At 35.3% G+C, this 15,684-nt stretch overlaps 1 protein-coding gene across 1 annotated transcript; it reads left to right on the forward strand.

The window, feature by feature from the left end:
* The first annotated feature begins 13,867 nt into the window (after positions 1-13,867).
* On the forward strand, positions 13,868-14,813 carry LOC125199781 ((-)-5-epieremophilene synthase STPS3-like). Its single transcript, XM_048097679.1, has 3 exons — positions 13,868-13,963; positions 14,069-14,149; positions 14,317-14,813. Exons 1-3 carry the CDS (start codon positions 13,868-13,870, stop codon positions 14,713-14,715), a joined length of 576 nt encoding a protein of 191 aa, XP_047953636.1. The 3' UTR covers positions 14,716-14,813.
* Positions 14,814-15,684: the final 871 nt, after the last annotated feature.

Here is a 15,684-nt window from a genome sequence, read left to right on the forward strand (position 1 = left end):
GAAGTGAAGTATCAAAGTGCACATGGTTTGAAACTATGCCCCGGGAAAAGGGTTCAAGAGGAAAAAGGGGCAAGTGGATGAACTCCTTGCCCAAGGTTCAAGTGCACTATCCTTGTCGCTTGTGATGCCCCCCCTTGCATATGATTACACTAGAGAAGCCCCTTTTTGTGTTGATAGATTTGTTATTGATGATTTGTGTAAAAGGTGGTCTCATGAGCTTGAATTTTTAATGCCAAGTCTATCTTTGCATCATTTTGTTGATCCTTTTTTGAAAAACCAAGCTTTGATGAATGAAATTTTTTTGTAAATTCCCTTAATTTTGGATTTGATTTCTTTTATACTAAGATGCCTAAGCTTTCTTTTGGGAAAATTTTGAGTTTCATGAGTGTGCGGATGAGAATAGTAGGACCAAGGGGATGACAGGAAAAAGGATTTTTAGAACTTGGGTTTGCTATGTTTTCATTTCAAGGGGGTTAAACCCTTCAATGAATTTATGTTCTAGGGCCCGTTTGTGAAGGTTTTTTTCCACCATATGTCTCTTGAGGATAAAAGTTATGAATATGGGCATAAAATTGCATTGTTCCCATAATTGTGGTCTTGTTTTTATATTGTTGGAGCAATTTTTAAGTCATATTTTGAACAAAATCTTATGATGCGTACTATGCCCCTTTACACAAGTTACATATGCATGATGTTGTGCTTATTATACATGTGGGATAAAGATTTATGGCAAACTTTGGGCAAAGAGATCACTTTTTAAAATTTGTTGAAGCAAGGGGGAAAATTAAAGGATGAATTTTGTTTGTTGAATGATAATCCTTTTGCAAATTTGATGTGTTTGTGATAAACCCACATCTATATTTTGACCAAGATTTTCAAGGGTTAGAAGAAACTTTTATTTGAGCAAGAGTGGGTGTGTTAATGTTTGGGAAAATGATTTTTCCCATTGCATGAGGGGAGAAAAAAATTTCTTTTATGTTTAATCCTTGATAACTTTCCATTTTGCACCAAAAGGAACCCTTTTTGTATATGCCCATCTTTTGGGGAATGCCAAATTTTTTGTAAAGATGTTTCAAGAATTTGGAAATCATTTGAATGAGGATGGTCAAACCAAATAAAACAAGGTGTTGGGGGGCATGTGTTTTTGGCAGGATTGCTTTTATTGCATGTCCATAAAAAACCATTCAATGGGATTTGGGGATATTTTTTGGTCTATTTGTGAAGAACTTTTATATCTAATGGCTTTGTTTGGGACTACATTGGGGAAGGGAAAGCCCATGTTTATTTGGAAACCCCCATCTTGGGGACCCAAAGGGGATTGTTTGAGTTTTGGTATGAAGGGTATCTTGATGAGTTTTTCTTGATTCCTTTTGGGGGGATTTGGACATGAAAATTAAATTTAAAGAAGTTTTCTATTTAGTGACCTTGGGCCCGGGGCTTTAGGGAACATGAATTTAGAGGTCCATACAACGTCTTTGGTGTAGTATTTCCCCCTTTTAAGCCAAAATCTTAATCCTTTTTATCATACTTTGATATTTTGGGTTTATTTTTCCATTTCATAGGGTGCGGAATTCCCGGGTTTGAAAAGGGCAAATCCTTTCCAAGAAGGGGAGAATGATATGACCCTGATTGCCAACATCAAGTGTTTTTACCCCACGTGAGCCATGGATTGATTGGGGTCCAAGGAAGAGAGTGAAGACGTGCCAAGGATTCAATAAAGCTAGAGGGTTCCCCAATGGGAAAAAAGAAAGGGTTGGATTTTGAAGAAAATCCTTTCCCAAAAAGGGGAGGATGATACGAAAAATGGAAGTCAAGGGCCCAAAGGGTTTCAACCTTTCTGAATTCAATCAGAAAGTCCATCGGGTGAAACCGAAAATTTTGAAACTACCACCATCGCCCTTTGTTTTGGAAACAATTTTTGGGGTGGGTATCTTGCAAATCTCAATCGGAGTCCGAATAGAGGGAGTTATGGTGGTATTCGGTCCGGAACCAATGAGGAGTCCAAAGAGAACACCCGGGGGTGGTGTTTTTACCCCGTAAAACCCGACCGGGTGAATCACCCGAGACTTAGTTTTTTAGGGCCTTTTTCCACATTTTTTGGGGCCCCTTTGTATAATACCTTTTTGGGGTCATTTTTCATTCTAGATTGAGATAAGATTGGATTGAAGTTATTTCCCCGTGAGTTTTTCCTCTTTGAGGAATGTATCCAATTTCCCTTTCCCTTTAAGGTTGCTTGTTTCAATTTCATAGATTGATTCAAGTAGAGGTATGCATCAATGGGGGGTGTCCATTGAGTAATTTGGGCCAAAAAAGGGGTTTTTAAAGCAAAAATTCCGAGTTGTTTCCATCCTTTTTGGGCAAGGTCCTATGGTCATAACTCCTTTTTTCTCATCATTTTTACACATGCTTTCCATTCCTAATCTTCCATCCATTCTTGTTTAGATTCAATTTTTTTTTGGTTGATCTTTTTTTATCTTTTTCCTTTTGTTGATAAATTGAAAACAATCTCACAAAAAAAGTTAGATCAAGCATCAATTTTAAAGGGGAACCTTTTGGGAAAAAGGGTCAAAAATACATGGGGTCCCATCACGATAAGGACACGAAAACTTCAACGGGTTCGGCCCTGGGCGTATCGTGTTACACATTAAGAAATAATATTAATATATTATAAATTTTTATTATTTTATTTTATTTTAAATTTTAAAATTTTAAAAAATTTAAAATTTTTAATTTAATATTAGATATAATATTTTATATTATAATAAATTTTTATAGTGTCGTTTTTTCCTTTTCCCCAAAATGTGTTGTTATCGTTGGGGTTTACCCCGGGGGGCCCGGGGGCTAATGGGCTCGGCCCCAAGGACTGTCGTGTTCCGTGGGCAGGTTTCCGGCTGAGGGTAACGGGTCATATTTGGTTTCTTTTAAACGAAACCGGTTCCCCCGGCGACACGATAACGACACAACACGACGATTTGCCACCCCTACCAGCAGATCACTTCTCTTGTAATACTACATGCATAAATGAACTCCTCCGTCTACGTAAAAATCCCGGTTTTATAATTTTCCTAAAAGGGAAAAAAGACCCCATATTCCACCAAAATCATTCCACCCATACATTTAAAACTAATATATACTGAGACCCATATTCCACTAAAAATTTTCCACCCAATTTTTTTTTTTTCATTTTTTTTAAAACCCGGGCCCTTTTTGAAATGGGCTTTTTTAAACGGAAAGGGGGAGTTTTAATATCAAAGTATCATGAAAGGGAAACCCAGATTAAAAGTAATGGAAAAGGTGTCGATGTTTAGGATTGGGTTATCACTTCTATTTTATCTAATTAGCAAAAAAGGTGATATTATTGTATATATATATTTAATTCCAAAAAAGGGGGGTGGGGTTTTAAGGGTCCCCAAAAATTTTTTGTTTGGGGGAAAAAAAATTGCCCAAAAAATAATTACAATATAAAATAAAAAACATTAAATAATTTTAAAAAATTTTAAAATAGAAGGATTTTTTTTCAAGGGTTTCAAGTTGATTTTAAAAATAAATTATATAAAAAATGATAAAAATAATAGAGTATAATTTAAAAAAATTTAAAGCATTTAATAAAAATAAGAATTTTTTTTTTTTAAAGTAGGGGTTTTAATAAAATAATATCACAAAAAAAAAAAATGATTAAAGTAATGGAGTACTATATTATAAAAATCAAAGCAATTATAAAATAATAAGCATAAAAGGGGAAATCAATATCATTAAGAAAATTCCCCTTTGTTTTAAACTAAGATGGCACATTCCTTCCAAAACGGATTTTTTTAAAATTTTTGATTAAAGGTTTTAAATTTGGGGGGTAAAAATGGGGAAGTGTTAAAAAAAGAGAGAGAAAGAAAGATGAATATTTTTAAAGAGAAAAAATTGTTGGATGTATTGATTGGGGGAACTACAAAATTGGGAAATTTATTAAAAAACATATTTCCGAGCCAATATGTGCTCGGAATTTTCCTAGAAACCCAAAACATTTTCCAAGTGCTCGGAAGTTGAAGAAATTATGAACCAAACCCAAAAAAGGGGTTGGGTTTAATTTTTCTTTTCCGGCCCCCGAAAACAATTTATCCTTTTTTGGGAACCCTTCCCAACAAAAATTGATTGGGCTCGGGAAAAATTCCTAGCAACCAAGGAGCTCACTTTTCTAGCCCAACTTGACTTTTTCTTTAAAATTTTCCCCAAAAACTTGGAAGGTGCCTGAAAACTCCTACCACTTGGTGTCGGAAATTTTTACCCCAAATTGGGTCCTTCAATTTAAACTTTCTAACCCTTGGGGGGTTTGGAAAAATTCCAAACAAATTGTTCCTGTTTAAAATTTTTTCCAAAAACCCTTGGGGTTCTAAAAAACCCTGATTTTTTTTTAAAAACCCAAAAATTTGATCTACTTCTTCCATTTTATTTTCCCCTTTTTCCCAAAACTTTCTTCATGTTATCCTACATATTTTCAATCTTATCTTGTTTTTCTTCAATCAAGTAGTCTCTTTGGGCCCCCCAAACTCCCATTTATCTTTTTGTTATCTAAAAAATTTAAATTTTATTTATTAGTTACCCCTTAACTTTTATGTTAAATAACCCCCAAAAATTCTTATAATTGTTTTTTAATTTTTGTTATAGGATAGTAAAAAAGGATAAGACTTTAAAATACAAAAATTTTCCTATGAAAATAATAGATTAGCTAACTTAAGAATTTTAATTAACTTGAAATAATATTTTTTACTCAAGTAATTTTTTGATGATCAAGTATAATTTTTATTTGCTAATTATTCTTTTAAACTCTTTGTTAATTTTTTAAAAAGTTTTATTTTTTTTTTTTGATTTCATATACGGATAGTGAAATGGAAAAAATTTTTGGACGAGAAGGATTTTTGGGAAAAGCATCCCAGGAGAATTAATCGTGATTTATCGAGGGGTTAAATATGTTTATGAATTTTGCTATGCTTTTCCCCCAAAAATGGATGGTTAAAATTAGATGTCCATGTAAACATTGGATAATAGCAAACTTTTTTCTCCGATACGGTGAAAGGATTGGAATTTTTACCCCAAAATTCAGATGAGATTTCATTCATGTAAAAGCATCCATTCTAGGGTAAACCCATGCATTTCATCCATCATGGGATCCTACCAACATATGGTACACAATGTGGGGACAAAACCCTTTCACGAGCCATCTTTTTCGCGCAACATTGAACAATATGCCCCCCTTTCACGCCGGAACCCCCCACAATGAGTCGAAAAGTCATAATTTATTAGAAGCTCTCGGGCCTTTTTGGGGCGGATGATTACCCCAAATACAAATGCTCAGATATTTGGAACCCCCAACATCGAATGTCTCAACGAGCTTTTACAATTGTCCCAAATTTATGGAATCAAACCAAACCGTATCCCTAGTACCCATAAGTGCAAAAAAAAAAATCGGGGCCTTAGATATCCCGGTTTTAAGATAGATTGTAAAAAGAGGGTCGATCTTGGAGGGAAGAGGAACCGGAATGAAAATTTTTGGGTCGAGCATTTGGGAAGGCACAAGTCCACTCAAACAAATGTACTATTTTTTGGCTAAGGTTGGGTTTGTATCCAAAATTCCGCTCAACCCATGCGATGGAGCAGCACACCCGGGACTCCGGGAGAGATGTCCATCCGGTTCTCCTGGAAAACCTTTGAAAAGATACATACTTTTTTTTGCTTCGAATCAAGAAATGTCGAGACTTGCCGAGGATTTCCTATTTGGTCGACGGTTCGCCTCATTAGGGCCCGGTTTTTAACTCCATACAACTTCCAATTGATGTGCATGAAAGATCCATACATGTTTCTTACAGGTTGTGCATCCGAAGAACCGCGAATAGATGTGTTTCTAAAACCCCCGATCGCAGCTCCGAAGGGGCCCAAGGAATCCCGCATATGATATATCAAAAAAAAAGATTTCCCCTACGCGCCCCTTTGATGGGGACTATGTGCCCCCGGTATTAATGTTGTCGGGTGGAGACTTTGGGACCCGTGCGTGTCCATTTTGTATGGAGGACCCCGCTTTCTCCAAGTAGGAGGAAAAACCACTGTTTAATTTGCAGGGGAGGTTTCTCAACAAAATCATCGTTTCCCCGGGGAAAAAAGAACTTAGAAAGAAAAAAAGAGTTTCCCCGGGCCCTTCTCCATTCAAAAAGGAGAACAAATACTTGATCATCGGAACAATTTGAATTCAAGAGAGTATTTGAGGTGCAAATAAACTGAGTGGAAGTTTTTGGGGGAAAAAACGGCATATTTTGGGATCTTCCGTATTGGAAAACAAATGTGATTCCACAATTTGGATGTCATGCACATAGAAAGAATGTTTTTGATAATATTTTCAATACCATTATGAATGGAAGGGAAAAGAAAAAGAAAACCAAGCAAAAGGGGTTTTGGGAATTTTGGGATATGACCAGCGGCCAAGTGGGGAAAATATCATGGCGAACACGCTTGACAAAGAAAGGGAATTATTGCTCAAGTGGCTGGGTTTAAAACCCGGATGGTTATTTTTCCCAATCTTAAAGGGCGATAGGAAACCAAGTTGTACGAAAAAAAACCCGAATACGTGTTTATAACGATTGTTCCCAACGGACCCCGTGATTTCTTCCACACGAGATCTTACGGCTACGATAAAAGGGAAATTGATAGAAAATATATCAGAGGGGGTTTGCGTTACTTTGGAAGTTTGAAAATATTTCCCCCGTCTTTCGCCCCATGAGCATCTTCCAATCCACTTAGCATTAGGCGTTGATTGGCCCTGCACATGGTTTATCCATTTGAAGGGTACATCCCAAAGTTGAAGTTAAATGTCAAGAACAAAGTTGCTTTAAGCTCTATAGCAGCTTTTTTTACGGGGAAGACCTTTTGCATTATTACTTAGCCCAACCCTTCGGAGAGATGTTTCGTAAGCGATGGAGGAGGTTCCTACCCCAAAGATATCTTGATTTTCAATCAGGAGTGTTGGAAAACGATTCTTTTTCAAGTGGAATACAAAACGGACAAACTTTATATTAGTTAATACCAAAAGCAAAGGAATTATTAAGTTTGATTTTCAATACTGTTTTTTTAACGATAAATGTTAATTTTGTAATTGTTTTTTAAAACGATGCTTGGGCAATTGGGGAGGATTCCGGAATAACCTCCCCCGGTAAGAACAATTAGAAGATCATTATGCATCATGGTTAAAAAATATGAAGTTTTCTATATTTTTTCTTTGTACTTTATTTGTCGAAAAAAAAATTATTCATTAATTGTTTTGGGAAACCCGTAATAACTTGCCTCGTGATAGTCATCTTACTATTTGTCGCAAGGACCATTAACCGGGTTACAAATTACAATGTTTGTTTTGTCAAAGGATATAAATTTACACGTTCCATGGAAAAAGTAAATCTACTAAAAGGGGGTATGCATCGAGGGCAAAATTACATCTATGATAGGGGGTGACTTCACGGGATTTTGAAAGAAATTGTGGAAGGGAATATCGGGCATTACCAATAAAGAAAATTGATTGTTTAATTGTGTGGTTTAAACCGGTCCGGGGGCCCCCGGTGGGGCAATTTTTCATCCCAATAAAAATTTTTGAAGTGAATATTTTGGGGGTATCCAAAAAAGATCCATTCATCTTAGCCAAAAAAGATCTGTTTTTTTTGTATCTTTTAGCAAGAAAAAGACAAGGCAAGCTTTGTTCAAATTCGGAAAAAAATTTTATGTATTGCCCAAAAAAAAAAATAAGACACGTTTTCAAAAAAATAAACGGAAGTTCATGAAATTTGATACGTTCAACTAATAGACCCCACGATGTGATCCTAGTGGTGCAATGATTCCAATTTTGAAGAAGTTTTAAATGATGAAGATGAAGAGGAGAGAAGAATACGAAGAAAAAAAGAAAAAGGAAAAGAAAAGAAAAAAAATAAAGATAAGCGAAGACGAAGACGAGGAGGAAAATGAAGACAATGATGAAACAAACATTGATTTAAATGTTATTTACAACTATTTCTTAGTCTGCTATTTTGTGTCATTAAATAAATTGAAACACTTATTGATTCCCAAAATTTAAATTTCTAAGTCATTCTTATAAAAATTAATTCCCAAATTTCCCAATTTTTTTCATGACTAAGATGACTTGATTAACATTTACTAAATTATTGACTTGATTAGGGATCTAAAACCAAAATCCCAAAAAATTTTGGGTCCCCTCTCCCCTTCCTCCCTTCGCCGCTCTTTTCCCGCCGATCTTCTCCTCTCGCCCTCTCTTCACTCCTGCGATTTCTCCCCCTCGCCCCCTCTTCACTCGCCGCTGTGATCTTTCCCCCCGCTTTTTCCCCCTTGGGCCCCCGCCGATCTTCCGTTTTCCGGGTTTTCTCTCCTCTTGGCCGCCGATCTCCCCCTCTCTCACACCCGGGTTGTGATTTTCACCCTCCAAAATGCTCGGGGAACCCGGTTTTCCGGGGGTTTTGATTCTATGATTATCGTCGGTGCTTTCCGAGATTTTAGATTTTAGTTGAATTCGGGGTATTTGGGTTTTGAGGGGTTGTGAGGTTTTTTTTTGTTTAATTTGGTTTTTTATAAGAATATTGAACGATGATGATTTTTATTCATAACTTTTCTTATTTTCGATCTTCAATTTTATAATTAGAAGAATATGCATAAATTGGTGTTTAGAGTATTTTTTGTGCTTATTCTTGCGTTATAATGAAAAAATTTTATTCTGGATTCTTCCCTTTTTTAATATATAAACGGTTTGACATACCTTTTTAGTTGTGTAGGGTCTTTGTTTTGCCCGTATAACAAGTTTTTAAAAAATCATTATGTTTTTTTTTTTTACAAGGTATCTATTAAGGTGGGAACAATTTTTTTGGGAGAAACCACCCCATACACCGGAATCCGGATATTGATCAAGCAAGAGTGATGGGCTTTTTGATTGGGACTTTTTGATAAAGAATTTTTCGAAAATTAGTTACAATATTTTATTATTGATAAGTCTTTCTCATTTTGATGAAATAGAATACTAAGTGTTTCATTTTCCCATATCATTTCCCGATTGTTTATTTCTCCTTCATAATTCAGTTTTATGTCTTTTTGGAAAACCAAAAATCCCTTGGGGTTCTTTCAAATTATTAACCCGATTCCGAAATCTTTTTTACTTATGTCCGATTTTCCCCTTCTATATAAATTTCAAGTATAATAACTTCCTAAAGCAAAGACCATAGTTATTTCTTCTAAAATGACATTGAAAGACATAGTCATTGGCAAGAAAAGGGTAGTATTACCAACTCGATGATATCATCAGAGATCCATCTCTACTATTATCGCTAAACATCCCGACTTGACTTTTCGGTTCTTCCTTTATGTGACCATCCCTGTTCTCTGGATAAATCGAAACTTATTTAGGTAATGAAATTGCTCTATTGTTCATACCGTTGCCATTCCATATCACTCGTAATTAAGAAGAGTACATCGATTTTATGTCTGCTACATTGTCAGACTTTCATACCTTGCTAACCCAAATGGTGCTCAATTTTGTTTGAAAAATTAGGTTTTGTTCAAAAATGACAATAATGTTTGGCGATATATGTGAAGTCAAAATTACTATATTATTTTTCCTTCCTACACGGGCTACCGAAAAGTACTAATCACATGCTTCTTTCTGTATTGTCTTCATGATTTTTTTTGTAGCAATCGATTCCATAAAACGGAAAGCATCTCAGATCTTAAGTCGGATTCCTCAAAAGCACCTGGGCATATAGTCAATGTAACATATGGAGAATGAGAGAGGGAGGAGAGATGATTTTGAATATTAAACTCAAACTCAAACTCAAACTCAAAATGTATTAATGTTTATGTTTTACATAGGGTGCCATAAATCATGAGCTCATAAATATGGTTACATACGCCAGCGGACAATGTTTATCAATTTAAATTCATTTCTACTTGTCCGAGGTAGTTATGCATCACTTCCGAATTTAAAGTCAATTCTACTTGGTCAAGAAGTTATTTAATTGTAGAAATGAGAGGATCATCATCGGGACGCTCAATTACACACTCCAATGACTTTCCACCACTTGGTACTTTAGAGTTACTGATGAGAACAAAGGAAGAGGAACATTCAGCCTAAGTGATAGCATTGAAGGTGGACATTCAACCGGTGATAGTATTGAAAGTGGGGCAAGGGCAAGTACTAATAATGCAAAAAAGTCAAAAAAAGATGGATATAAGAGGGACGCAAAGAGGGCGCATATATGTACACCTAAGAATAAATGATAAAAGACGTTGCCTCGGATAATTTATGCACTCAATATATTATTTGAAGTTACTAATTGTATATTAATTTGCACATTGTGTCCGATCGTGTAGTGGCCAACATATGCAATAAGCGCTTTTAAGCACATAGTTTAATTCTAGGACATGCCCAAGCAACGCTGTGATGAATATATTGAACATTATTGGAAAGAATTTGAGGTCAAATTGTGCATTTTATATTTATAACTCAATTATCATATATTATTTAATACTTTATTATTTTGCGTAAAGATGCGAACCGTGAAGCTTATGACGTGGAATGCAAGAAAGCTTTTCACAAATAATGCAAAGCTAGATACGGCGATATCACGGGTTATAAGAAAAAAGACAATGAAGAAACCGGTCACTTCACGGATGACCAAGGACGAAATGCACCGATGCCTGGAATCTTCCCGAGAATATCACTAAGCTCGGTGAAAGGCCGAATAATCAAGACGTGTAATGAGAAAGCCTTGAAACACATTGTAATGGTTGTATTCCATTTGAAGAGACCGTTGAGAAAATGGTAAAATTTATATTTCTTTTCTAGTTTAATTTTTACTTTTAGTTATTTTTTAAATCCTTTTTAATGTTGTTTGGCAGATCGAGGAAAACAACGGGATAATACCTCCATTTGTAGATGTCTTTGGTAAGACCCACACGTTCAAAACAAAAGATTCACAAGGGATGGTTTCGCAAAAACGCCACTGATTAATGTAAGATTCATTCTCATATTCTACTTACTTGGTGAGCCTCCCGATTAGCCTGCTTCTATTTGATAGTAACTGTGTCATTTCGTAATGGTTCAAAGTGGGGAACTTAAGATTTGATCGAATTTGCAACTTGAATGGTTTTGTGAGCATCTTATTGTTATTGCTGACCCTTCTCCTCGAGTTATAGGTTACACGCATACTATACTACACTAAATTAATTCCCCTCCACTTTGCTCTATGAAGTGTACATATGAGATTATTCATTACCTCGTCACATTAAAAGTTCATGATAACCTTGCCATATCTCGCAAGGCAGTCGAATCCATACGAATCATGAAAATTCCCGATGTATATAAACCGCAATGTTTAAATTCACCAAAGTTACCGCTATTTTCTATGTTGCCGCATTTCGCCGCTAAATCCATACATGAATTGCCGCTTATTTTCTATGTTGCATTTACTAGTTACTTTTGGTTTGGATTGTCTATACTCTCGTAATTGTATACTTCTCAAAGTTCAATGTTTTAATACGTAAATGCTAGAACATCCGCACTCCGAGTGTACATGAAATTTGACCGTTGCCTTGCCCTGTACCCCGATCGACTATCGTCTTGCCGAGCATTTTCAAACTTTAGATTACTTATGATTATACATGAAGATAATCCAATTAGTCACTCCACCATCTCGTTGTTGCCTCTTGTTCAATCAACATGATAACATGCCGCATCGCACTACAGTATTATAAAAGCCGTGAAACCGTTTGTTTGTTCAGCAAGGTTTTGTGATAGTATCTCGATTTGTGTCATTATTGGAAGGTTGATATTATGAGTAAGGGCCAAGAATTAAGAGCCGAAGGGATAGACAATCCAGATAAAGATGCCATCTTTCGAGCTTCATGGTAAGGTGAAGAAGAGAAAGAGATTCCCCAGGCAGAAGTGTAACAAAATTATACTTCCCGCGCCTACTTCAAGATACGATCCGGACGTTCGATGTGCAAAATGCACTGTGAAAATGGACTGACTTAGCTCTACTGTTAACGACTTCAAGAAGAACGGAGCTGAACAGAGCCCAAACGGAAGGTCTTGGATGAAGAGTTAGAAAGATACATCGGAGAAGAAAATGGAATTGATGAAGGAAGAGCCTGAGAAGAAAATGGAATTGATGAATAAGAGTCGGAGAAGAAATGGAATTGATGAAGCGGAAGAGATGCAAGAACACCTTCGACTTTATTTACCGAAAAATTGAAAATTTGGGTAAACTATAGATATACTGAGACTTTGAGCATTTTGACTCATGATATTGTGCAACTCTTTAATTCGTCTGTGAAACAATTTTATTCTCATCAATCCATTGGGTATTTTAATTTGATATATTATTCCTACTTTTAGTTTAATGCTATTTTGATTTCATTGAATTAACAATTTAAAATGAAGCCATATTAATAATAATAAAATAATCAAAGAATCCGAGGACATGAGTGCTCGGACAATTACATGGCGTAAATATCCCTTTCCCTGAGCAAGCTACATGTGCTGATTCTCGAATGGCACATTTCGAGCACACGCCTGGTGCTAGATATGCTGCCGTGTATCATATTTCAACTTCCGAGCACTTTCGGGTGTTTGGAATCTCATAGAGGAGTTCACCAACTTTCCGAGCACGTTTCGGGCGGCTAGGAAAACCAGCATTTTGCTCTACGACATGCGCCGGAGAAAATTCCCAGGAGCTGACTACTAAGACTTAAGTGCCAAATTGCAGAACCCCATTTTTCCTAAAGACTTTCGTGTTTTCCTAGCACTTTCGGGAAGGTGCTTAAGGCACCGCTTTTTGTAGTGTTGCTTCGCCTATAAATTGGTATAGAATATATGAAATTTGGTATATGTTGGTAGTCCTACTAAGATTGTATTAAGCTTCTAATTATGTCTTGATAGGATTATATGTTTCAATTTTGAAACACAACCTAGCATTTTATTCCTATTGATGTGTGGCAACCTAACAAATTACTAAGACAACTAATAATTTGATTGATATATAGCTGATTCTTTCCAATGTTTAAATTAAGAACAAGACTAAATCAAATAGCACAATTAATATAGTCCACACCAAGATGTATGCCAGAAAAGGCAAGAACGAAACTGCCCCATGTGCCAATTTATTAGCAAATTAAATTCGACTAAATTAACTGTCATGCATGATCATTACATAATTAAGTATATTATAAAATGTTAAGAGTATCTAAAAATACACTAGAAATTAACCTTTTTTTTCCTTTAAGTATTAAATGTTAGTGTCATTTATTATGACAGGCTGTGTATGAAGCTGACTATGGTGAAATATGAACCACATTTTTAGTTTGAGATTATAGACTTCAACAATTGTTATTTTTAATATCATTTACTTTGGATAAAATAAAATAAATGGATCACATGCCTGTCAACTACAATTCATTTCTACTATTTCCATCACATGCTTGTTGGCCGGAAATACTATGTTTTTAAAAATTGCATAATATTTAGCCATTCTTTAAAGGTGCACGCTTTAATTTACAATAGTATGAATAAATTTATACTGTATGTCTTTATAATGATTGTAATAAAAAATCTAATTTTATGAAAATGGTCTCTTTTTATAATGGATACAATATTTGTAATACATTATTTCAAAACAAAAAAAGTGATATGGAATTAAATCCAGAATTTAATGAATGTTTGATGACAAAACGTGAGGGGACCTTCATGCCATTTGTCAAATTTCTATAAGGACACATGATTGTTTTTACCTTTGAAAGCAAAAATAAAAGTAACCATTAAAATTAAGCATACAAAATCCAAAAGATGGCTGCACCACAAGCTCAAGTTCAGCGCCCCGTCGCCAACTTCTCTCCAAGTTTATGGGGCGATCAGTTCATCACCAATGATTCTGGTGCTAAGGTACATTCATCATTAATTCAATTCTTCATCCATAATTTTCACTATTTACTTCTAACTTTATCAATGTATACGTACTAAAATATGTCTTCTTCTATTATTATTTAGGCTGCTGAGCAACATTCAAAGGCAGTTCAAGTGCTGAAGAATCAAGTGTTGGATATGATCTCAGCTGCTGAAAACAATCTGGTTGAAGCAATGAACCTTATTGACACGCTCGAACGTCTTGGCATTTCTTATCACTTTGAAAAGGAGATTGAAGAAAAACTGCACCATTTCTTCAATCTAAATACGGATTATAGTGATGATAAGTCGTATGATTTGTACACTGTTGCACTTCATTTCCGTCTATTCAGGCAGCATGGCCACCGTTTATCTTCTGGTCAAGTGAGAAGCCTAAAATGCTTGTGGCAGGGCTACTCATATGTCGAGTCATTGACGACATAGCTACTTATGAGGTCGAAAAAGAAAGAGGTCAGAGTGCAACAGGCATAGAATCGTACATGAGAGACAATGGCGCCACAATAGAAGAAGCGGTGGCTAAATTCTTTGAAATAGCAACAGACGCATGGAAGGATATAAATGAGGAGTGTATGAGGCCATCTCCATATTCCAGAGATGTTTTGATGCGGATTCTGAATCTTGAACGCATAATTGATGTTACTTACAAAGGCAACGAAGATGGATACACTCAACCTGAGAAGGTTCTCAAGCCTCACATCGTTGCTTTGTTTGTCGATCCTATTGTGTTGTAGACCACATAAGGCCATATTTTCTCTTTGTTTTTGTTTAATGTTGTCTGGAGATTAATAATAATAATAATAATAATAATTGATTCCTATTAAATTTTTAATCGTGCATATTTTTGGTATCGTTGATTCTTTCCCTTCAGTTACTACATTTATAAGTTTCGGCACTTTAAACGGGCTTTTTGATTGCTAAGTAATGCATAAAAAAGGCTTTTTTCTTGGGGTTTTTTTCATGTTTGATGCATCACATTACTGAATTTAGGCCCATTAAATTTTTTTCGGCTTTCTTTTTTAACCGCATAAGCTTACTAAGCTTGTGCATATCTTTAAATATCTTCCATAACATGATAGTCTCACAAATGTTATAAGGGGTCGTTTGACAGCTTAAAACAAGTTAAGAGCTTGCTTTAACCATACATTTCATATTATCTAAAGGCAGTGGTCTATGAGACGATGATAGAATCATTTTTTTTGCTAACGAGATAAAATTCATATTTATTCATTATTGAATTGTAATATCTTTATACTCCCTTTGTCTATAGAAAATAGTCTCAATTATGGACATACGAGTATTATAGTAAGAAATTGATAAATAAGAAGATGAAAAAAGAAAGTAGATAAAGTAAGAGAGGTTAAAAAAAAGTACCAAAAAAGAAAAAATTGATAAAACATAGTATAAGTAGTTTTTATTTTTGAAATGAGACTTTTCACATACACGAAATGACAAAATAGAACTATGTTTTCGTAGAACGAGAGAGTACATTGAATCAGACACAATATAGTTGGTCTATTCTATATGTCTCTAGATATTACTCCCTCCGTTCTATCGTAATGGAGGCATTTCTTTTCGGCACGGAGATTAACAAAATTTGTGTTAGGTAAGTTAAGTAAAGAGATAGTAAAGTGGAAAATGAAAAAGGTGGAGAGATATAGAGAAAATAAAGTAAGAGAGAGTAAAGTAGGTGTGAAAAGGAA

Source organism: Salvia hispanica, unplaced genomic scaffold (genome assembly GCF_023119035.1).
Source record: "Salvia hispanica cultivar TCC Black 2014 unplaced genomic scaffold, UniMelb_Shisp_WGS_1.0 HiC_scaffold_671, whole genome shotgun sequence".
Classification (NCBI taxonomy): Eukaryota; Viridiplantae; Streptophyta; class Magnoliopsida; order Lamiales; family Lamiaceae; genus Salvia; species Salvia hispanica.